The following is a 24,844-nucleotide window of genomic DNA, read 5'->3' on the forward strand; positions in this document are numbered from 1 at the left end:
ACCACTGACCCACACACAATCTTCCCCTAAACCTCCCCCTACCTTCCCCATGTGGAATCGTTAACCAGTGCAAGTCAGTGACGGAGGGAAAGAAGTGTTTTTGTGAAAACGTACGTCGGTCAAAGATTCCCATCTGGAAAAGTTCCATTTAGTTTCCGGTCGACTGAGCGACTGTTAAGTAATTTTTTTTTCCCATTGGGCCTAATTTTCCCAAAATGGCCGCCATCTGTGTTATGGATGCAACCAGTCTTTTGTGGTTTGTGTCCCTCGTGCCGGCCGCTATTTCACTTCAAATCGATTCTGGAAAATAAATACTAACGCGTCGCTGGGGTGAGGCTCTCAATTCTTTCCAGATTTTGCTCCCCTCTCCTGTTCTCGGATGTTCCGTACCCTGAACCTGCTTCTCTTTTTGGGGCAAGGGAGAGAGGGGAGGGTTTTTAATGTTGCGCTTCCTCCATTGCCTCCTCCATCACCAATCCCCCCCCCCCCCCCCCCCCCCCCCCCCCCCCCCCCCCCACAATAAAGTAGTGTGCGTAAACCAATTTGCATCAGCCCGCTGGAAATCAGATTTGATCGATTCATGCCTCCACGCGGGTAATTCTTCAAAGAGGAACGTGCTGCCGAACCTTTCCGCCTCGCACTCATCAGGCCAAAACACAAGAAGAATGCCAAATTTAAAGCTCTCGCCACAATTCATACTGCAGGAGACTGCCGTGATCCTTTGAAAGTTGGCGCCCTTGCCACCTGTCCTGATGGGCGCGAGGCGGAAAGATTCATCAACTTGTCCCTCCTCCCAACACGGGGGGTTCGAGTTCTGGACGACCGAGTGATGATTATGAGGTCCATCGCGGGATTCTCTCCGCAGCCAGCGACTCCTGGAGTGCGACTGGAACCCGGGGAGTGAAGGTGGGGGGGGGGGGGGGGGGGTGGGGGTGGGAGCTTCCGACTCAGTGCGGGAGGGCAGTGGGGGGGGGGGGGGGGGAGCCGAACTGACCGGCGCGTTATGCCATTGGACCTCTGCCGAGCGTAGGCCTCAGGCCTTCGCACTCTGAAAGGCTTACGGGTCACAGGTCACGCATGCCGAGCCCTGGGTGAGGTGGGGCGGGAGGGGGTGGGGAGGAAAAGGGAGATCACTGGAGGCAGGGACGCATTCGCACGCTTCGTGGCTAATGGTGACAGGGGGAATGGGTAGAACGGTCGTGCGGGCGCTGAAGGAAAACCTGCCCTGGGTAAAGGGGGTGGGGTGGCAGGGTGATCTGGATGAACGAAGCTGCACTTCCATTATCCTTAAATTACGATTCAGTGTATTTGGATAATAATACGAGAAGAGAGAGAGAGAAAAAAAACACATTCTTTATCATGCTCTCCGCAGTTAATCTCATACCATACGGACACCGCCCCCCCCACCACCAATCACCCACCCCCCCTTCGAACAGAAACAAAATCAAATATTAAATAAGTCTAGCACGCGGGAAGCCAGAGTGTTCGATCATAGGACGGAGTGGGGAGGAAGGGCAGGGGAAGCATCTAAAAAAAAAAGTTTTTCCTCCTCGGCTGTCCCCTTTGGAAAAGGGTGATGTTTACCTCCCCTCCTCTCTCTTTAGTGTGTCGCTGGGCTGTACCCAGTTATTGTCATGGAGTCCGATGCGGCAGCCTGGCGTGTCTCTGTCTTTCCGCCGGCAGCACATCCAGTAGGAGCGTCCGTAAGGCAGGTCGTGGTGATAAGGTTTCGGATGCCAGCGGCACAGCGAGACGTCTCCCCTCTCGTAGCGTTTCTTACACTGCTTGCAGGGGTCGTCGCGGTACAGGGGGTCCCGGTTCCAGCGCGAGTCGGTGGCCCGGACCCCGTAGGCCTCGATGACGGCCTTGAAGTGGTGGCAGACGCACTTGAGGGCGGCCAGGGCCCGGGTGGGGAGGTAGCTAAGGATCTTCAGGGTGACGTGGTCGGGGAGGAGGAGCAGATACTGCTGGGGTTCCAGCAGCCGCTGGATCTTGAAGCGGATCTCCAGGAAGTCGTGCGAGACGTGGCGGTAGAGGCAGTAGAGCGGGGCGTCCTGCGGGTCCGACTCGGGGCTCAGGAGGACGGCCTTGTCCTGGGCCTCGGGGAGGCCCGGCCTGACGGGGGAGGGTTTCCGGTCTGAGGGCTGGTCCCCCGCTGTGTCAACTTCAGGACTCTGGGCCAGCGAGTGCAGGAAGAAGAGCTGGCCGGGGGGCGGGTCCTCGCAGGCCAGGCACTTGGCGTCCTGGCCGGGGCCGCTGACCGTCACGCAGACCGTGTCCTCCTTGTCGCCGGGGGCGCCCTCCCGCCCGAAGAAGACGCACTGGTCCACGCCGCCCGTCACCACCACCTCCACGTGGAAGCCGTTGAGGCAGTCCCGGGCGGCGCTCTTCTCCGAGGGGAGGGGCAGGCCGGCGGCACCCTCGGGGGGGCCGTCCTTCCGCGGCTCTTCGACCGGGTCAGGCGTCGCCATCTCCACGTCCGACCGGGAGCGGGCCAGGGTGCCGTGGTGGTTGTTGCCGCTGCCTCCGCTCCCGGGAGGGAAGTCAGGGGCGGAAGCGGAGGAGGAGGAGGAGGAGGAGGAGGAGGAGGGGCTGACGATGTGGTAGAGGTCACAGGTTATCTTCTCCATGGCCCCTCCGCAGACGGTGTGATTGCAGCTCATGAAGATGCAGCCAGGCCCCGCCCCAGCGCTCTGGGCCTCCGTCGCCGAGCGCCCGTCGCCGCTGGCAACCCGGAAGGCGATGCGCACCTCGCCGGCGGAGCAGGGGGCCCTCTCCCCCGCCGCCATTGGCACCCCCCCGCCGCCGCCGGCCCCCTCGGCGCCCTTGGCCAGCCCGTTCCGCCGGCCCCCGCCCTCCTCGCCCGCCCCCCGCTGGGCCGACTCGATGCGGGCGATGGCCTCGGCCACCCGCCGGGTGTCGGCCGCCCCTTCCTCCCGCCCCCGGCCGGATTCCTGCTCCTCGGGGGGGGCCGCCGCCGCCGCGGCGGTGGTGGTGGTGGCGGCGGGCGGGGGCAGGGGGTTGCCGGCCGGCGGGGGCAGGGTGGGGGGCCGGGACTGCCCCCGGGGGGCCGCAAAGGCCCGCTGCTCCACCCGGGCCACCATCTCGGCCACCGAGACCAGGTCCTTCTCGCAGGGCGGCTCGACGGGCTCCGAGCACACGCACAGCCTCTCCGTCACCCGGCACGGCTCCCGCCTCGCCGGGCAGACCTTGCCCGGGTCGTGCGACTTGCGCCGTCTCTTGGGCTTGGTCCCGTCCGTGCTCCAATTGCCTTTGATCTTCACCGCGTTGCTACGGTTGCCGCTGCCTCCGCACTGGTGCGCCACGAAGAAGGCGATCTTCTCCTTGGTGTTGCCCGGTTTGATGACGTACCAGGTGTCCAGCATGACCCGCCCCTCCTCCCCCTGCCCGTCCCCCGGGGCGGTGCCTCCCCCGGGGCTGGCGGGGACAGGGGGCAAGTTCTCCGAGCAGGTGGCCTCGTTCTCCTTGGACCTGGCGTCGCCCAAAGTCTTCTTGACGCTGATGCAGCATTGCTTGTTCTGGGAGTAGGTGCCCAGCGGGCGGGGGCACCAGAGTCTTATGCGAGAGAAAGTGTTCTGTTCCATCCCGTGGGCCCGCCAAACCCCCCCCCCCCCCCCAGCTCTCTCACGCTCCGCTCTCCCACTCCAGGCTCATTCACTTCCCAAGGGATCCTTCCAATTTTCTCCTCATCTGCAAGGCGAAAGAGAGAGAGAGAGAGAGAGAGTGAGAGAGAGACACGGGAAGAATAGTAAACTCCTTCATCCCTCCCCCTCAGCCCGCCACACATGTACATCTATGATGGGTAGCACGCTGGCACAGTGGTTTGCACCGCTGCCTCAGGGACCTGGGTTTGATTCCCGGCTTGGGTCACTGTCTGTGACCCAAGTGGAGTTTGCACGTTCTCCCCATGTCTGTGTGGGTTTCCTCCGGGTGCCGTGTTTCCCTCCCACACTCCAAAGATGTGTATGCTAGGTGGATTGGCCATGGTAAATTGTCCCTTAGTGTCCAAAGATGTGCAGGTTAGGTGGATTGGCCATGCTAAATTGCCCCTTAGTGTCCAAAGACACGCAGGTTAGGTGGATTGGCCATGCTAAATTGCCCCTTAGTGTCCAAAGACGTGCAGGTCAGGTGAATTGGCTATGCTAGGTTGCCCCTTAGTATCCAAAAATGCCTGGGTTAGGTGGATTGGCCATGCTAAATTTCCCCTCAGTGTCCAAAGATGTGCAGGTTAGGGGGATTAGCTAAATTTCCACTTAGTGTTTGGACAATTATCAGGCTAAATACCTGGGATTATGGGGAAAGGGTCTGGGTGGGATTGTTGTCAGTGCAGACTTGATGGGCCGAATGGCCTCCTCCTGCACTGTAGGGATTCTAATGATTCTATCTATGATACTGGCTCCCCCGCTCTGCAAGTGGTGCCCGAGGACTTGGTTTGAACGCCCATGTCAGAGGGCAGATGGTACCCCAGGTTTGCCACTGCGAGTGTCAGCCGAGGCATTATATTATTTTATTGAAGTCTTTGACAGGATGTTTATTTGCCCCGGATCTATAATTGCCTCTTGTGATCAAGTCTCTGGAGTGGGGGCTGAACCCACAAGCTTGCGACTGAGGCGGAAGGGATGTGAGTGGGCTACCCACTGGGTCACGGCTGCTAGCCCTGCACCCCTCCCCTCCTCAGTCGGTCCCTCAGGTGTCAGCCGCTCTTTGACTCAGGTCAGATTGTCCCTGGGTCTAATAATCGACCAATCGCAATGTGTACTTCCCGCACTTCCCCATCGGAGAGGCCAATCAGAGACCCCATTCCAGTTTCTGGTCAGCTGACTCAGTAAGAAGTCTCACAACACCAGGTGAAAGTCCAACCAGTTTATTTGATAGTTAAACCCACAAGCTTTCGGGAACACTATTCCTTCGTCAGGTGTGTGGAAAGTGGAAAGTGACGAAGGAACAGTGTTTCCGAAAGCCTGTGGGTTTACTATCAAATAAACTTGTTGGACTTTCACCTGGTGTTGTGAGACTTCTTACTGTGTTTACCCCAGTCCAACACCGGCATCTCCACGGCTGACTCGGAACAGCCCGTGGTGCCAATCTCAGCTCCGGACCTCAGTAACACGCTGAGTGGAGCTTTCACACAGTGAGACACACAAAGGGGTTAACTTTACAAGTGTGGAATTCTAAAACTCATCCCCTCACACTCCCCACTCCCCCACAGACACACACACACACATAAACACATACCCTCACACACACACACACATACACAAACACGCACACACCCTCACACACACACATGCATTTGCACGCACACATGCACGCACACACACACACATGCGCACGTGTACACACACACACATACATACACATACACGCACACACAAACACACCCTCACACACACACATTTGCACACACATACACACACACACATGCGCACGTGCACACACACACATACCCTCACACACACACACACACACACGCGCGTGCGCGCTTGCACACACAGACACACACGCACACATATCGCCTGATCACCAACAACCTCTCTTGGTCCCACCACGCTGACGCTATAGTTAAGAAAGCCCACCAACACCTCTATATTCTCAGGAGGCGAAGGAATTAGGCGTGTCAGCTATGACTCTCACCAATTTTTACTGATACACATCTTTTCCGGATGTATCACAGAGCTTGGTATGGGCTCCTGCTCTGCCCAAGACCACAAGGAACTTCTAAGGGTTGTGAACGTAGCCCAATCCATCACGCAAACCGGCCTCCCATCCATTGATTCTGTCTACACTTCCTGCTGTCTCCGAAAAGCAGCCAGCATAATCAAAGATCCCACATATGCTGGACATTCTCTCTTCCACCTTCTTCCATCGGGAAAAAGATACAAAAGTCTGAGGTCACGTACCAACCGACTCAAGAACAGCTTCTTCCCCACTGCCATCAGACTTTCGAATGGACCCACTTCACGTTAGTTAATCCTTCTCTGCACCCTAGCTATGACTGCAACACTACATTCTGCACTGTCTCCTTTGCTTTTCCCCTGTCTATTCTATGAACAGTATGCTTTGTATGGCGTGCAAGAAACAACACTTTTCAGAGTATGCCAATACATGTGACAATAATAAATCAAATCAACACATGCACGTACACTCACAGCTCCAGGGACCCAGGTTCGATTCCCGGCTCGGGTCACTGTCTATGTGAAATTTGTACATTCTCCCCATGTCTGCGTGGGTTTTCTCCAGATGCCCCAGTTTCCTCACACAGTCTGAAAGACGTGTTGGTTAGGGTGCATTGACCCAAACGGGCGCCAGACTGTGGCGACGAGGGGGAATTTCACAGGAACGTCATTGTAGTGTTAATGTAAGCCTGGCTTGTGACTAACAAAGAAACTTTACACAAACACACACACACATACATTTACACACACGCGCACTCAAATATGCACACGCACGCACACGCATAAATGCACACAGACGCGAACACACGTACACACACCAATGCTACATTCTCCACAGAATAAATTAGTAGTTTGAACAACAGCAGCTGGTGTTTATACAGCATGTTTAACATAGTAAAGCATCGCAATCTGCTTCACAGCAGAGTAATCAAACAAATGTCTGACACTGGGTAAGAATGTATTCAGGCAGATAGCTTGATTAAAAAAAGACACATTTCAAATACAGTCAATAAAATGCTTCATGACGTGTAGACCAGGAAATGTAGCAGCGATTTGTGCACAGCAAGATCCCACAAACAATGATGTATTATTGATAATAAAGGGAGCAACTTATATAGGAGGCAATGAATGTTCACGAGACTGAATTCCCTCTTCACCCAGAAGGCCGTGAACCTTGGAAATTCTCGACCCCAGAGGCTCAGTTGTTGAGACCCTCAGGGGACAGGCAGCCCGCGACTTCGCGACCCGGTCTCAGGTCACTGTCTGTGTGGAGTCTGCACGTTCTCCCCTGTGTCTGCGTGGGTTTCCTCCTGGCGCTCCAGTTTTCTCCCACAGTCCAAAGATGCGCAGTTTAGGTGGATTGGACAGTAAGCCACAATTTAGCAAGATGAAAAATATACAGACTAGGTGGATTGGCCAGGCTAAATTGTCCTTTAGTGTCCAAAGATGTGCAGGTTAGATGGATTGGCCATACTAAATTGCCCCTTAGTGTCCAAAGATGTGCAGGTTAGCTGGATTGGCCATACTAAGTTGCTCCTTAGTGTCCAAAGATGTGCAGGTTAGGTGGATTGGCCATGCTAAATTGTCCTTTAATGTCCAAAGATGTGCAGGTTAGATGGATTGGCCATACTAAATTGCCCCTTAGTGTCCAAAGATGTGCAGGTTAGGTGGATTGGCCATGCTAAATTGTCCTTTAGTGTCCAAAGATGTGCAGGTTAGATGGATTGGCCATACTAAATTGCCCCTTAGTGTCCAAAGATGTGCAGGTTAGCTGGATTGGCCATACTAAGTTGCTCCTTAGTATCCAAAGATGTGCAGGTTAGATGGATTGGCCACGTTAAATTGTCCCTTAGTGTCCAAAGATGTACAAATTTGGTGGGTTGGCCATGATAAATTGCCCCTTAGTGTCCAAGGATGTACAAGTTAGGTGGATTGGCCGTGATAAATTGCTCCTTAGTGTCCAAAGATATGCAGGTTAGGTGGATTGGCCATGGGAAAATATGCGGGATTACGGGGTAGGACAGAGGACCTGGGTGGGACGCTCTTTTAAAGAGTTGGCACAGACTCAAGGCGCTAAATGGCTTCCTTCTGCACTGTAGGGATGAGATGTCCCACAACGTTTGAGTTATGACAAACAAGCGATACTTACAACCTTTGTAAGTAAACACCCTGGGTGCAATTTTCTCATTCTGCCCACCACAAGAATCATAGCGGGTGGGAGGCGGAATATGCAAAGACTTTGGACGGGATTTTTTGGGTATTGTGGCAAGCACAATGGGAAAATCCTGCATACTTTGACTTTACGACATCGAGCCATATGTTCATACGCGTGCACTGACGTTCCGATGTTTGTAAACTGGGAACGAGTGTTTTATTCTGTTAAATCCTTTTAACATGACCCTCGTGACTTTAATGCCTTTACTCGCTTTTGTTGCATTTACTAAGTGCTCAGGCATTGAAGGTTAAACAGGGAACAGACAGTGGCGGATTAACTACCACCCGGACCCCTAGGCTGAGCTTTAATAAGGCCCCCTGACCTCGACCCCGCCCCACCCTTCGTTGAATAGAATAAAGTGACATTAAGTGACGTTAGATAACCTATATCGCTATACTATGTATAATGTACTATATGTATAATATCATAAAGTTATATGAATCAATTAAGCCCTTTTATTCACTTATATTTCATTTTCTTTACATTTGTACTTTTAAAAGCTTCCGTATTTTTTGATTTACAAAAGTGTCGATAGCAGCATGTAAATCAATAGATGGAAGAGGGTCTAATTCAATGTGTGTGAGTGCCAGATGACTAAGTTTCTCATCACTCATTGTTGAGCGCAAATAGATTTTGATCCTCTTCATTGTCGAAAATGAACGCTCACCTGGACAGTTAGTGATCACTAAGGACAGATAAATTCTAAAGCAAATGTGGGTATTTGGATACACCTTGTGCAGTCCATCTCTTGCAAGAGCTTTATTGCATTTATTTTGTATTTATTTGCATGTAGTACAACTCCAGGGAGTGAAGCTCCACTATTTTTAGGTATTTGTTATATTAATTCACCCATGGGGTATAGTTGAGAAAATTTATTCACCCTTAAAAGGGTTAAACCAATTATTTTTTGCTCTTGGGCCCCCCTCCCTTCCGGGTCCCTAGGCTCACTCAGCCTAATGGTTAATCCGCCACTGGGAACAGACAGTGGGCAATAGTGATGTTTGTAATATCTGTTGCACTAAGCAAGGAATTTGCGCTAAGGTGCGCAGACCTCAACAATCGCCTCAGCAACTCGGTGGGCCGAGAGTTGAGGGTATTTAACATCCCCGGGCGCCCCATGAGTGATTTCCGGCCTTGGTTCAGGGGCCAGTTTGTACCATTCTCCCTATGGGAAAATGGGTACCCTCAAAGGATATTTCGATTCACGACGTGATTGTAATGTGCGAACCATTTAGACCCTGAGGCATAGGAGCAGAAGTAGGCCATTCGGCCCATTGAATTGTGCCGTAGTTCCGAGGCTTGCTTGTAGTAAAGGGATCAAGGTAACTGGTGATAGTAGCAGAAGCTATCCCCGAGGTAGATCAGCCATGATCTCAATGAATGGCTGAGCAGGTTTGAAGGGCTGAATGGCCTCCTCCTGCTTGTTTCTCATGTTCTTAAGGCTGGATAATCTGTTTCTGGTGTTTTTTTAAAACTTGTTCATGGGATCATAGAATCTGTGCAGTGCAGACAGAGGCCATTAGGCCCATTGAGTCCACAATCCCACCCAGGCCCTATCCCCGTAACTCCACGCATTTTACCCTAGCTAGTCCCCCTGATTTGAAGGGGCATTTCAGCGTGGCCAATCCACCTAACCGGCACATCTTTGGACTGTGGGAGGAAACTGGAGCGCGCCTGGAGGAAACCCACGCAGACAGAGAGAGAATATGCAAACTCTACAGAGGCACTGACCCAAGCCTGGAATCGAACCTGAGTCCCTGGCGCTGTGAGGCAACAGTGCTAACCACTGTGCCACTGCACCGTCCCAAATGTGGGATGTGGGTATCACTGGCTAGTCCAACATTTATGGTCCATCCCTGAGGGCAGTTGAGAGTCAACCACATTGCTGTGGCTCTGGAGTCACATGTAGGCCAGATCAGGTAAGGACGGCAGATTTCCTTCCCTAAAGGACATTAGTGAACCAGATGGGTTTTTACAACAATCGACAATGGTTTCATGGTCAACAGTACCTGTAATAAATAGATAATAAATAGACTCCTATTTATTGGCAACAGCTCAGCCTTCAACACCATTATTCCTACAAAATTCATCTCCAAACTCTGTGGCCTGGGCCTCAGCACTTCCCTGTGTGACTGCATCCTGAACTTCCTAACTCTCAGACCACAATCAGTAAGGAAAGGCAACAATACCTCCTCCGCGATCATCCTCAACACCAGTGCCCCACAAGGCTGTGTTCTCAGCCCCCTACTATACTCCTTATACACCTACGACTCTGTGGCCAAATTCCCCTCCAACTCGATTTTTAAGTTTGCAGATGACACCGCTGTAGTGGGTCGGATCTCAAACAATGATGAGACAGAATACAGGAATGAGATGGTGAACTGGTGTGGTGACAATAATCTCTCCCTCAATGTCAACAAAACAAAGGAGATTGTCATCAACTTCAGGAAGCATAGAGGAGAACATGTCCCTTTCTACATCAATGGGGATGAAGTGGAAATGGTCGAGAGCTTCAGGTTTCTAGGTGTCCAGATCACCAACAACCTGTCCTGGTCTCCCCATGCCGACACTTTAGTTAAGAAATCCCACCAACGCCTCAACTTTCTCAGAAGACTAAGGAAATTTGGCATGTCCACTATGACTCTCAACAACTTTTACAGATGCACCGTAGAAAGCATTCTTTCTGGCTGCATCACAGCTTGGTATGGGCTCCTGCTCTGACCAAGACCACAAGAAGCTACAAAGGGTTGTGAACGTATCCCAGTTCATCACACAAACCAGCCTCCAATCCATTGAGTATGTCTACACTTCCCGCTGCCTTGGAAAAGCAGCCAGCATAATCAAGGACCCCATGCATCCCAGACATTCTCTCTTCCACCTTATTCCGACGGGAAAAAGATACAAAAGTCTGAGGTCATGTAGCAACCGACTCAAGAACAGCTTCTTCCCATCAGACTTTTGAATGGACCTAACTTATATTAAACTGATCTTTCTAATAAAAGGGTTACCATCTTGCAAGCCAAGGATTCCTCGATCCACTGGACCTGTTGTTTACATGTCTTTACTGTGCCTGCTTAGTCCATTCTTTCTCTACACCCTGGCTATGATTGTAAAAGTACATTCTGCACTCTCTCCTTTCCTTCTCCCCTATGTACCATATAAACGGTATGCTTTGTCTGTATAGCGCGCAAGAAACAATACTTTTCACTGTATCCCAATACGTGTGACAATAATAAATCAAATCAAATCAAATCAAATCAAATCAGGTTCTTAATTCCAGAACGAGATTGCTCTGTTTAAAAAGAAAACTAACAGGAACAAAAATAACCGGGTGCACCAGTTGAAGGATTGAATTGAAAAACAGTGTGAAGAGTTCTGTTAAAATATTCATTAAATCTTGGTTAGAATACGTGTAACCGAAAGAGAAAATGCTGGAAAATCTCAGCAGGTTTGGCAGCATCCGTACGAAGAGAAAACAGCTGACGTTTCGAGTCCAGATGACCCTTTGTCAAAGCCCTTTGTTAGACCCTTTGTTCGAATAGTTCTGGTTTCCAGAAAGGATTCAGAGGCACTTTGAGAAGATGCAAACATGATGTATGAGGGTGACAGCAGGGCTGAGAGGTTACAATTATCACGAAAGATTGAAATCAGCCGGACTTCATTCCTCCTGGGAAGAGAAGGTCGGAGGTAATGTGGAAGATTACAAAGAGGTGGACATGGAGGAGAGATGAGGGCTTTGTGGGTAGAACATAAGAACATAAGAAATAGGAGCAGGAGTAGGCCATCTAGCCCTTCGAGCCTGCCCCGCCATTCAATAAGATCATGGCTGATCTGTCGTGGCTCAGTTCCACATTCCCGCCCTCTCCCCATGACCCTTAATCCCCTCGCTTATCAAAAACCCATCAACCCGCATCTTAAAAATATTTAGCGAGGCAGCCTCCACCACTTCAACGGGCAGAGAATTCCAGATTCACCACCCTTTGAGTGAAGAAGTTCCTCCTCAACTCCGTTCTAAACCGCCCCCCTTTTATCTTGAGGCTGTGCCCCCTCGCACATTAGGCGTCGACTAAAATCATGAATAGGTCACTGAGACAGTGGGACGGCGGCGTGGGCTCGTTGGGCCGAAGGGCTTGTTTCCCGTGCTGTGTTGTTCTTTGTTCTAGTCCTACTGTCCTTTCTGAGCGGGAAGAGTCTCTCCACCTCTATCCTATCCATTCCATTCATCATCTTATACGTCTCAATGAGATCTCCCCTCATTCTTCTAAACTCTAACAAGTACAAGCCTAGTTTATTCAGCCTTTCCTCATAGCTCAACCCCCTCAACTCCGGTATCAGCCTAGTAAACCTCCTCTGCACTCCCTCCAAGGCCAAAATATCCTTGCGTAAGTGCGGCGACCAAAACGGCACACAGTATTCCAGCTGCGGCCTCACCAATGCCCTATACAGCTGCAGCAAGACCTCCCTACTTTTATATTCAATCCCCCTCGCTATGAAGGCCAGCATCCCATTAGCCTTCCTGACCACCTGCTGCACCTGCAGGCTGGGTTTTTGCGACTCATGCACAAGGACCCTGAGGTCCCTCTGCACCGTCGCCTGCTGCAGTTTTTCGCCACGTAAGTAATAGTCCTTCCTACCATTATTCCTACCAAAGTGGACCACCTCGCACTTGCCAACATTAAATTCCATTTGCCAGTTCCTGGCCCTTTCACCCAGCCTATCTAGATCCTTCTGCAGACTCTCCACACACTCCGTGCAATTTGCCGTTCCACCAATCTTGGTGTCATCAGCAAATTTCGACACCATACACTCGGTTCCCTCCTCCAGATCATCTATATAAATGGTAAATAGTGAGGCCCCAGCACCGATCCCTGGGGCACTCCACTAGTCACCAACCGCCAATCCAAATAGCATCCATTAACCCCCACTCTCTGCCTCCTATTTGACAACCAATCCTCTATCCACGCTAACACCCTACCCCCAAATCCATGCCCCCTTACCTTCTGCAATAATCTCTTGTGAGGTACCTTGTCAAACGCCTTCTGAAAATCAAGAAAGACCACATCCACCGGCTCTCCTCTATCCACCACCCTAGACACATCCTCATAGAACTCCAATAAGTTTGTCAGACACGACTTCCCCTTAACGAAACAGTGCTGCATCTGCTCTATCAAGCAATTCCCCTTAAGATGCCTCGCTATTTTGTACGACTGTGACTGTACGAGACTGGTTTTAATGTGGATCTCATGACCAAAGGGGGTGGTTTGAAGTGAGGCATTTCAGGGGAAGAATTATAGAATCCTTACAGTACAGAAGGAGGCCATTTGGCCCATCGGGTCTGCATCAATGCTCTGAAACAGCATCCCAGCCAAACCCATCTCCATAGCCCCATGCGGTTACCCCGTTAACCCCCCAAACCTGCACATTTTGGGACACTAAGGGGCAATTTAGCATGGCCAATCCATCTAACCTGCACATCTTTGGAGACTAAGTGGCAATTTAGCATGGCCTAGCCATCTAACCTGCACATCTTTGGGCACTAAGGGGCAATTTACCATGGTCAATACATCTAACTGACACATCTTTGGACACTTAGGGGCAACTTAGCATGGCCAATCCACCCAACCTGAATATCTTTGGACACTAAGGGGCAAGTTGATATGACCAATCCACCTAACCTGCAGATCTTTGGACATAAAGGGACAATTTAGCATGGGCAATCCACCTATAATACACATCTTTGGACTGTGAAAGAAACCGGAGCACCCAGAGGAAACCCACACAGACACGGGGAGAACTTTGACAGTAACGCAAGACTGGAATCGAACCTGAGTCCCTGGTGTTGTGAGGCAGCAGTGCTAACCACTGTGCCACCATGCCTTCCATAAAGCTAAACACATGGAAGAGGGAGAATGGAATAGAAGAATATGGTGATAAATAAAAGGGAGGAGACTTTTGTGGACCACAGACATCAACACGAACCAACAATTTTTTGTATATAGAATCCCTACAGTGTAGAAGGAGATCATTGAGTTTGCATCAACCACTTGTTAAACAATCCGGATTGTACTGAGAATAACATCGACAACCAGATTAATATATGTCGGGTTACCAGTGTGGTTCACTCATGCTTGCAAGAGTCTATATACATTCACTCCCGGGGCCCCTGTCCGGCACAGACAGAAGGAGCTGATCCACATATTGCACCTTTTCCAGCTAAACAGAAGCTTGAGGGTGCAGCCATTCTCTGGTTCACTCCTCAGGATAATGACTTGACTCATTGATGTAGTGTCATTGGAGGCAAGTCAGAGGAGGTTAACCAGCTTGATTCTGGGGATGAAAGGGTTGACGTACGAGGAGAGATTAAACAGTTAGGGGCGGCACGGTAGCACGGTGGTTAGCACTGCCGCTTCACAGCTCCAGGGACCTGGGTTCGACCCTGGGACTCAGGTCACTGTCTGTGTGGAGACTGCACGTTCTCCCTGTGTCAGCGTGGGTTTCCTCTGGGTGCTCCGGTTTCCTCCCACAGTCCAAAGATGTGCGGGTTAGGTTGATCGGCTAAGCTCAAATTGCCCCTTAGTGTCCTGACATGTGTAGGTTAGAGGGATTGGTGGGTAAAATGTGTAGGGATATGGGGGTAGGGCCTGGGTGGGATTGTGGTCGGTGCAGACTCGATGGGCCGAATGGCCTCTTTCTGCATTGTAGGGTTCTATGATTCTATGAGTTCGGGCTTGTACTCGCTGGAGTTTAGAAGGAGGAAAGGGTATCTGCTCGAAGTATCTGAAATCCACAAGGGATTGATAGAGTAAATGTAGACCAAATGCTTCCCCTCATGGCGCAATCTCGAACAAGAGGTCACAGGTTGAGAGGCGGTAGATTTAAAACTGAGATGCCAGGGAACTACTTTTCGCAGGGGAGGGTTGGTGAGTTTGTGGAACTCGCTGTCCCATAGTGCAGTGAGTCTGAATCATTGAATGGCTTCAAGAAGGAGATAGATATATCTTGAATAAAAAAAAAGATATGGGGAACAGGTGGGGAGGTGGATTTGAGACCAGGGTGAGAGATCAGCCATGATCTGACTGGATGGCGGATGTGATGACTTCAGTCGGCAAATGAAGTTGGCCAGGTAGAGTATGAACTCCCTGAGTCCGAATTGGTGGCCCAATCAGGGAGCCCCACATTCTATATTTAAACCGGGGTGTCAGTCTCTCAGCCTCCTGGATCCCGGGAGCACACTGATGTATAGTGAGATCTTGTAAATAAAGGAACTTTTGGTGACGGGATTTTGCCTCCATGGACTTATTACAGCAGAGCAGGCTCAAAGGCCTGAATTTGCCTACTTCTGCTCCTAATCGCTATGTTCCATCAGCATCGAGCCACCTGATTTGAATTTAAAACAATAGCTTGGCAGTTAACTGTTCCCTGATGCATTTTCCATATCAACGCCTCTACCAATCAGAGTCCATTTGCTAACCAAACAGTGCTCTCTTCTCATGCAGTACAAATTGATGTTCTCTTTGAGATTTCGCATTGTTGAGAACCTGATGAGTGCAGGAGATAAAACTTTGATAGCCCGTATCTTCTTCATTTCAGCAACGCTCAGAGCTCTACCCCACCAAACGATTATTTATATTTGGAAACATACGGATTATAAAATAAGATATTTGCAACAGATGTAAGGCACTTCTTTAGGAGGGGAGAGGTGGTGAGGCTTTGTGGGGACAGTGGGGGGGGGGGGGGAAGCTCCAAAACTCGAGACCCAGACAGCTGAAGGCCCGGCCCACCAATCCTGGATCGATGAACATCCCTGATTTATGAAGGGTCAGAATTGGAAGAGTGCGGAGGTTCTCCGAGAGTTGTAGGGCTGGCAGATGGTCCAGAGAGAGGGAAGGACGGAGTGTGGGAGGAAACCGGAGCACGTGGAGGAAACTCACGCAGACGCTGGGGGAAATCTCCGCACAGACAGTGACCCAAGCCAGGAATCAAACCCAGATCCCTGGTGCTGTGAGGCAGCGGTGCTAATCACTGTGCCACCCTCTAAACCTTAAGGCACTCTTGGCGGGCCTGACGGGATTATATTTTCCAAGGGTAATTGCTGCCATTATCGAATTCACTTCTTCCACATCGAGTGAGGCTACTGTTATTTTACTGACCTGGGAATCGTACAGAAAGGAGGCCATTCTGCCCATTGCATCTGTGCTGGCCTTTTGAAAGAGCCATGCAATTTGCTCCCACCTCCCTGCTATTTCTGCAAAGCCTTAATTTTCCAGTAAATCTTCCATTTTTCTCTCTCAGGCAGTATCAAATCTCTTTCTGCCACCCTTTCAGGCAGTGAATTGAAATCCTCACCTCCCTGTTTGTCTCCCCCCTGGGATATTCCAACAATTATCTTACATCTGTCTCCCCTGGTTACCGAGCTTCCTGTCAGTGGAAACATGCTTCTCCCAATTGCGCTAAACAGAATCTCTCATGACTCTGAGAGTGGTTAGCACTGCTGCTTCACAGCGCCAGGGACCCAGGTTCGATTCCCTGCTTGGGTCACTGTCTGTGTGGAGTCTGCATGTTCTCCCCATGTCTGTGTGGGTTTCTTCCGGGTGCTCCGGTTTCCTCCCACAGTCCAAAGATGTGCAGGATAGGTAGACTGGCCATGCTAAATTGTCCCTTAGTGTCCAAGGATATGCGGGTTATGTGGATTGGCCATGCTAAATTGTCCCTTAGTGTCCAAAGATGCATAGGTTAGGTGGATTGGCTATGCTAAATTGCCCCTTAGTGTCCAAAGATGTGCAGGTTAGGTGGATTGGCCATGCTAAATTGTCCCTTGGTGCCCAAAGATATATAGCTTAGGAGGATTAGCGAAGTAAATGCGTGGGGTTTTGGGATAAGCCTGGGTAACGGTCGATGAGCCAGATGGCTTCCTTCTGCACTGTAGGGAGTCTATGAAACAACAGCCACGGGAAGAGGTGGGAAGTGATTCAGGGAAAAGAAAACTAAAATTGTTTTCACTCCAAGGCCTTCTTTACATGGTCTCCTGATTGACCCTGCAGGATCGATCTAGCTGGAGTAGAGGGCTGGGAGCTCATGTCCGCATCACTGTCTGTCCTGAGATAGCTGGTCATAGCTGGGCTGCGAATAGGGGGTGCTAGAATTGGAGCTCGGTGTCTCAGGGATAGGGAGGGGGAACCATCAGTTGGGGTTGAAGGGTTTGTTATGAGGAGCAGTTGAGGGATCTGGGTCTATTCTCGATGGAGTTTAGAAGGATGAGGGGGGATCTAATTCGAACTTACAGAACACTGAGAGGCCTGGATGGACTCAGCGTGGAGAGGATGTTTTCACTAGTGGGAGAGACTAGAACACGAGGGCAGTGGGGGCAAAATTGCATGGCTCTTTCAAAAGGCCTGCACGGATACAATGGGCAGAATGGCCCCCTCTCAGGTCTGTAAAACAGCAGTAGCCTCACTCGATGTGGAAGAAGCGAGTTCGACAATGGCACACTTGGAAAATATAACCCCATCAGACCCGCTGAGGGTGTCTTAAGGTTTAGGGCAGCACGGTGGCACAGTGGCTAGCACTGCTGTTTATTCAATCCCCTTCTCTTACTGATCATGTCCGGGGTTTGGTTCCACTGGGTGACACCTCGCCTGGGAAGCAAGATCGACACGAGCAAGGCCAGGCATTGAGCTATTCGATTATGGGGTGGAGTGGGGTGGGGGGTGCGGCGGTATCGCATGGAGGCCTGATTCCCCCCGTCTCTCTCTAAGGTAGAGTGGATCAAGGGGAAAGTGCTCTGGTGGGTTGTTGTGGGAGGGGGGGAGGCGGTGGTCTGTCTGTGGCGCAGTGGGTGACACACACACACACACACACACACACCTCTGAAACACAAGGTTCCGTGACCCACTCTAGGACAGTGCAGGGCCGAGGGGAGTGCCACACTGTCAGAGGCGCTGCCTTCCAGATGAAATACATCCTGGACCCAACGTTAAACTGATGCCCTGACTGCCTGGGTGGGTGGATGAAGGAAGATCCCATGGTGTCATTTTGAAGATGGGATGGGGGCGGGAGGGGTGCTATATAAATGCAGATATTTCTTCCTGTTGATTTCAAAGCGAGAGCGTGTGGTGGGAGTTGTGACTGCCGCTACTATCAGTGACTCAGTACAGACCTGGAAACGGAATGGGCAGGATGGGCCATGGGGTGTTTGTGTGGGTGCAGGCGCGCAGACCCCTGTCTATCTCCCGCTACTAAAACTTTGCCAGGGTGGGATATGAGCCACAAAGGGGTCAGAATTTAAAGAAAGCTGAGGGGTGGGTCGCGGAGGGAGGTGGTGGTGTTATAGGAGAGTTAAAAGAAATCTCATTCCCCCCCCCCCAACTCCCACAACACAATTTGACATTAGCCGCTTCTATCGATTCCCACCAGGTCAAAGGGTCCTTGCTGAATACTCGGCTTTGAGTTGAGCCAGGGCCTCCGACACAGGCTCACAGGCCTGGGAACATCAATTACTGTAATTCTGTGTTACGCCACATTTATAACCCCCGCACCTCACCTCTGTCACTCATGCCTGAACTGCGTCGAGTTATGCCTCCCCAGGGCCTGAGCTCGATGATGACGATTCTCTCAGTTCCCCTCCACCCCCTAAGCTCCTCTCATCACCTAAAAGACTCAAACCTGGCATGAGTTAAATGCGGCCTTCACTCCCCAGGCTTGCCCCTTCACTGAGCCATAGAATCCCTATAGTGCAGAAGGAGGCCATTCGGCCCATCAAATCTGCACCAACTCTCGGACAGAGTATCTTTTCCAGGCCCTATCCCCAAGCCTATCCCCATAATCCCACATGTTTACCTTTGGGCTCTAAGGGGCAATTTAGCGTGGCCAATCCACCTAACCTACACATCTATGGGGCGACACAATGGTTAGCAATGCTGCCTCACAGTGCCAAGGACCCGGGTTCGATTCCCGGCTCGGGTCACTGTCTGTGTGGAGTTTGCGCATTCTCCCCGTGTCTGCGTGGGTTTCCTCTGGGTGCTCCAGTTTCCTCCCACAGTCTGAAGATTTGCAGATTAGGTGGATTGTCCATGCTAAATTGCCCCTTAGTGCCAGGGGCACTAATTAGGGTAAATGTATGGGGATAGGGCCTAGGTGAGATTGTGGTCAGTGCAGACTCGATGGGCCAAATGGCCTCCTTCTTCACTGTAGGATTCTATGATCATGGCCTATCCACCTAACCTGCACACCTTTCGATGCATTCAGAACGCATTCGGAAGACATTGGCCATGCTAAATTCTCCCTCAGCATTCTTGAACAGGCACCAGAGCGTGGTGACTAGGGGATTTTCACTTCATTGCAGAGTTAATGTAAGCCTACTCGTGACAGTGGTAAATAATAAATAAATAAACCGTTTGTTTGCCTCTTCGATGCCTCTTTCTTCTTTCAGAAAGAGCAACAGTGAACCAACACTGCATTGAATAATTCCAGTCTGTCTGTGTGCCCGCGCGGGTTTTATTTGCCTGTTGGAAGTGATTTAGGGCCTGTTTTGGGCACTTCTTCCCAGCTGGGGAAGGAGGGGGAGTGGGGGTCGTTTTGGGCTAACCTCCCTACCTCCAGCAAGTCTGACTGCGGTCTCTCTCTCTCTCTCTGTGCTGCCTGGAGTCAAACCTCGCCCTGCCTGGGAAGCAGACACGGTGCATGCCACCATATCGACAGCGACCCTGACTGACTGATGGACTGAGGCCAGAGGGAGAGATGCCAATGCCGCGGTGTGTGTGTGTGTGTGTGTGTTTGTGTGTGTGTCTGTGTTAGTGTGTGTGTGTGTGTGTGTGTGTGTATGTTTGTATGTGTGTGTTTGTGTCTGTGCGTGTGTGTGTGTTTGTGTCTATGTGTGTATGTGTTTGTGTGTGCGTGTGTATGTTTGTGTCTGTGTGTGTGTGTTTGTGTCTCTGTGTGTGTGTGTTTGTGACTGTGTGTGTGTTTGCGTGTGTGTGTGTGTGTTTATGTGTGTGTTCGTGTCTGTGTATGTGTTTGTGTCTGTACGTGTGTGTCTCTGTGTGTGTTTGTGTTTGTGTGTGTGTGTGTGTCTCTGTGTGTGTGTGTGTCTCTGTGTGTGTGTGTGTGTGTGTGTGTGTGTGTGTCTCTGTGTGTGTGTGGGGGGGTGGTTGGTGGCTGGTGCAGTCAAAAGTCAGGAAAATCACACATAGCTAAGGAAGGAGACACGTTGAAAATAAGTGACATTCTCTCTTCTTTGAGGTGGGGGGCAGAACCCACGTAAAAATGAAAGGGGAGATGCACGACAGGTCGGGGAAGGGACTGGAGTGAAAGGCATCTGGTTTCGGGGCCGAGTCATCGTAGCTAGTGGCAACAAGAGTTGCAAATTCGGGGCGTACTGTAAGCTACCTGATTTTAACTTGCAAGTTATTTAGCTGGACTTCCACTGCCTCTCCATACCCCACACCGATACTCCCCTCCTTACCTTCATCACACAGAAGTGGGTAGCAGAGTGCGGTGACTCCTGTCCAGGCTCGCTGCTAATCTAGGCCCCTGCTTTGCCATCTGCTGCAGGCCACAAGTGGGAAGGTCTTTAGCACACACATATGCGCGCACACACACTCACACAGCTTAGCAAGGCAGGGGGACGGTGAGGGTAAGGAGGGAGACTGAAATGGTTCAAATTCTCCCACCGGCTCCTTCCTGTAACGTCTCCCGGGCCACAGATCCGTCCCCCCTCCCCTCAACTGCTCCAAGGTGAGAGTGAGCGGGCAGGCCCCAGCGTCTGGGAAGCTGGAGTTACCCTGCTCGGTTAAAGGATATCTGCAAAGCTGAGGGGAGGTAGGCCATTTGTTGATGGACACTTGCGAGGCACCAAGAGCCTATCATGAGGCAGGATTCAGGGCATGTCTATATATGGATGGCAGAGTTAGTCGGATCTGCCAGGGCTTGTTAGGGAGAATGAAAAGCCCCAACATAGCGACGGGAGCGTGGAGTCAGAAACACTCATGGTGAGAGTGTTAACCCATTCCTACCTCTTGACCGCAGGGTAGGCTGTGGCAGCACAATGCCAAGAAGAGCAGGAGGCCATTCGGCCCCTCGAGCCCAGTTCCGTCACCGCAGGCTACTTACTGCACAGAAAAGGGGGCCATTCAGCCCCTCAAGCCTAGCTTTGTCATTTGCAGAATGGTTGCAGCATGCACAGATGGAGGCCATTCATCCCTCGAGCCTGTACGCCAGTCACAGACTGGTTATCACACCAGACAAGGCCATTCGGCCCCTCGAGCCTGTACGCCAGTCACAGACTAGTTATCACACAGGAGGAGGCCATTCAGCCCCTTGCGCCTGTACACCAGTCACGGACTGTTTACCACATAGGAGGAGGCCATTCAGCCCCTTGAAGCTGTATGCCATTCCCAGACTAGTTAGTGTTCAAAAGGAGGCCATTCATCCCTTGAGCCTGTACGCCAGTCACAGACTGGTTACCTCACAGGGGGAGACCATTCAGCCCCTTGAGGCTGTATGCCATTCACAGACTAGTTGCTGCACAGAAGGAGGCCATTCGGCCCTCTAGCCTAGCCCTGTCATTTCACAGAATGGTTGCAGCATACACAGATGACGGCCATTCAGCCCCTCAAACCTGTTTGCTATTCAGAGACTGGTTGCTGCACAGAAGGAGGCCATTTGACCCTTCCAGCCTAGTTCTGTTATTCGTGGAATGGTTACAGCATGCACAGAAGGGGGCCATTCAGCCCCTCAAGCTTGTTTGCCACTCAGAGACAGGTTATTACACAGGAGGAGGCCATTGGACTTTTGAGCAATTCGGCCGCTCGAGCCTAGTTCTATCATTCACAGAATCGTTACTGTGTGCACGGATGGAAGCCATTCTGCCCCTCGAGTCTGTTCGCTATTCAGAGACTAGTTACCACACAGAAGGAGGCCATTTGGCCCTTCGAGCCTGTTTGCCTGTCAGAGATATGTTACTGCACAGAAGGGCAGCCACTCACACCTGTTCACCATTCGCAGGCTGGTATTCGCAGTACGGGAGGAGTGCATTCTGCCCCTCCAGCCTAGTTCTGTCATCACAGACTAGTTCTGCCCTTCCAGCCTGTTCGCTATTCAGACACTAGTTACTGCCCTGAAGGAGGCCATTCAGCCCCTCAAGCCTGTTTGCTATTCAGAGGCATGTTACTGCACTGAAGAAAGCCATTGGCCCCTCAAGCTGGTTCTGTCATTTTCAGATTGGATACCACCCAGAAGAAGGCCGTTTGGCCCCTCGAGCCTGTTCTGCCAATCACAGAATGGTTATGGCATGCACAGAAGGAGGCCAGTCAGCCAAAAGTTCAATTCATCTCCTTCACTCCCCGCACCCCGCAAGTCTTCAACCCCTAGCCCTGAACATTCTTCCTTTTCAGATAATGATCCAATTCCCATTTGGAAAGCTTTGACTGAATCTGCCTCTGCCACAATCTCAGGCAGCACATTCCATATCCTAACCACTCGTTGAGTGAGGAAACCTCTCTGCGTGTTCCCATTACTCCCCATCAGAGCATGGCTGATCTCATTTTTACCTTATGTCCATTCACCTGCCTTAATTGGCCCGACCTTCTCTTCAATGCCCTTACCCAGTTAAAACAAAACCTCTCCTCTCAAATCTAAACCTCATTAATTAAATTGCTTTTCGTGGGAGGAAGTTCCAAGCAAGCACTTACCGCCCTATTATCTCCGACCCTGCACAGAGCCCCAACCCCACTTGAGGAAGAATCAGACAATTTTACTTTTAATGCAGAAAGACTTACATTTATATTTGGACACAAAGAGACAATTTAGCATGGCCAATCTAGCTAACCTGCACAACTTGGACACTAAGAAGCAATTTAGCGTGGCCAATCCACCAAACCTTTGGATGCTAAGGGACAATTTAGCATGGCCAATCCACCTAACCGACACATCTTTGGACATTAAGAGGCAATTTAGCATGGCCAATCCACCTAACCAGAACATCTTTTGTCTGTGGGAAGAAACTGGAGCACCACGAAGAAACCCACGCTGACACGGGGAGAATGTGCAAGCTCCACACAGACAGTGACCCAAGGTTGGAATTGAACCCAGGCCCCTGGCACTGTGAGGCAGCAGTGCTAATCACTGTGCCGCCATGCTATCTTCAGAGGCAACCATATCCTTTCTCATGTGTTGGACATCTGAGAGGGCTGGCTGGACTGGCTGGGCTTGTTCCATTGGCACTGGGTTCAATCCAATCAGGGTGCCTGCTTTTCACATGTGAATCCTTTTGGCAAACTTCAGCTGACTGTTTGAACAGGTGATGGGTGGGGGGAAGAGGGATGGGTGGTGGGGGGGGAGGAAGTAGGGTGGGCATGGGGAAGGGGGGGTGGGTGGGGAGGAAGGAGGGGTGGACAAAGGGACGGAGGACAACACGATCCACAACCGCATATGGAGCGGATGAGGAGAAACATCCCAGAACAATCTGTCCTGAGGATTTGCGGATTCTTTTTTTCCAGGGTGGATGGATCTTCTGGTCTGCACCCCAGAGATCTGAGTAAAAATCCCAGGCTAACATCTCCCAGTGTGGTACTGAGGGAGTGCTGCCCTGTCCGAGGTATCGTCTTTCGAATGCAAAACCGAGGCCCCCATCGAATAATTTGAAGGCTGGGAGAGGCAGAGTTTTAGGGGAATTAAGGGATTATGGAGAGTGGGGCGGGGGGATGGGGGAAAATGGATTTCAAGGCCAAACTGAATAGCAGAGCAGACTTGATGGGCAAATAGTCTACTCCTGGCTCCTATTTCTTGAGTTCAAGAGGAGTTAAGGCCACAATTAGATGAACTGTGATATTATCGAATGGTGGAGCAGACGCGATGGGCCGAATGGCCTATCTTGGTTCCTATTTTCCCCTGAACTCCCTGTCAGAGCAGGTTTGATGGGCTGAGTAGACCACTCGGTCTACTCCAGCTCCTATGTCTCCTGTTCAAGAGGAGTTAAGGCCACAATCAGATGGGTTACGACCTTACAAAATGGCAGTGTAAGCTTGATGGGCCAAATGGCCTACCTGGCTCCTATTTTTCTCCTGATCTCCCTCTCAGAGAAGGCTCGATGGGCTAAATGGCCTATTCTGGCTCCTGATTTTTTTCCAGATCTCCCTCTTAGAGCAGGCTTGATGGGCAGAATGGCCTACTTGGCTCCTTTTTTTGTGATCTCCCTCTCAGAGCAGGTTCAATGGGCCGAATGGTCTACTCCTGTTCCTATTTCTTGGGTTCAAGAACACAGTCACAGTCCACAGTCAGATGAGCCACGATCTGATTGAATGGTGGAGCAGAGCTGATGGGCCGAATGGCCTATCCTGTCTCCTATCTGCCCCGCTCTCGGTTAGATGTGAAGGATTCTGAGGCGCTATTCTCTGGAAGAGAAAGGGAGCAGTTCCCTCAGCCAACAACATGAAAACAGGTCAGCTGCTGGTTCCATGGCACCGTTTGTGGGATCTTGCTGTGCACAAATTAGCTCCAGAGTTTCCTGCCTGGGTGACAGTGACCCGGCTTCCGAAGAACTCCACTGGGTGTGAAGACGTTGGAACGTTTCCAAGGTTACGAAAGGGCCTGTAGGATGGCTGGTTACTGGAGTTGTTGATTATTGGATACATGGTATTGAGAGCAAGGTCAGCTCTGAATCTTGAACATTTAGGAGTTGGAGGTTGACGAGGACGCTGGTTATCTCTGTATCTGCTCATGTACAGTCCGTCCAACTCAACAATCTTCAGCAAGCTACGCTTTTTGTTTTTGCAAATCTGTACGATGAACTTCTCCCATGGTTCAAGAGTTCAAACATCTCCACAGGCCCTGCACCATTGGTCTCTGGGACCAGATGGTGTGCTATTCCTCTTTGGAGGCATCTCCGTCGAACCCAATGCTGCACTTACCCAGTGTGCCCCTGCACGCGTACATTCCA

General features: G+C 51.1%; 1 protein-coding gene across 1 annotated transcript; it reads right to left on the reverse strand.

The window, feature by feature from the left end:
* Positions 1-1,428: 1,428 nt before the first annotated feature.
* Positions 1,429-20,843, reverse strand: fbxo46 (F-box protein 46). The gene is made up of 2 exons (XM_080218237.1): positions 20,372-20,843; positions 1,429-3,711 (listed from the first exon to the last, which is right to left on the reverse strand). Exon 2 carries the CDS (start codon positions 3,603-3,605, stop codon positions 1,581-1,583), a length of 2,025 nt encoding a protein of 674 aa, XP_080074363.1. The 5' UTR covers positions 3,606-3,711; positions 20,372-20,843; the 3' UTR covers positions 1,429-1,580.
* Positions 20,844-24,844: the final 4,001 nt, after the last annotated feature.

This window comes from Carcharhinus amblyrhynchos, unplaced genomic scaffold (assembly GCF_965287045.1).
Source record: "Carcharhinus amblyrhynchos unplaced genomic scaffold, sCarAmb.v2.hapA scaffold_37, whole genome shotgun sequence".
Classification (NCBI taxonomy): Eukaryota; Metazoa; Chordata; class Chondrichthyes; order Carcharhiniformes; family Carcharhinidae; genus Carcharhinus; species Carcharhinus amblyrhynchos.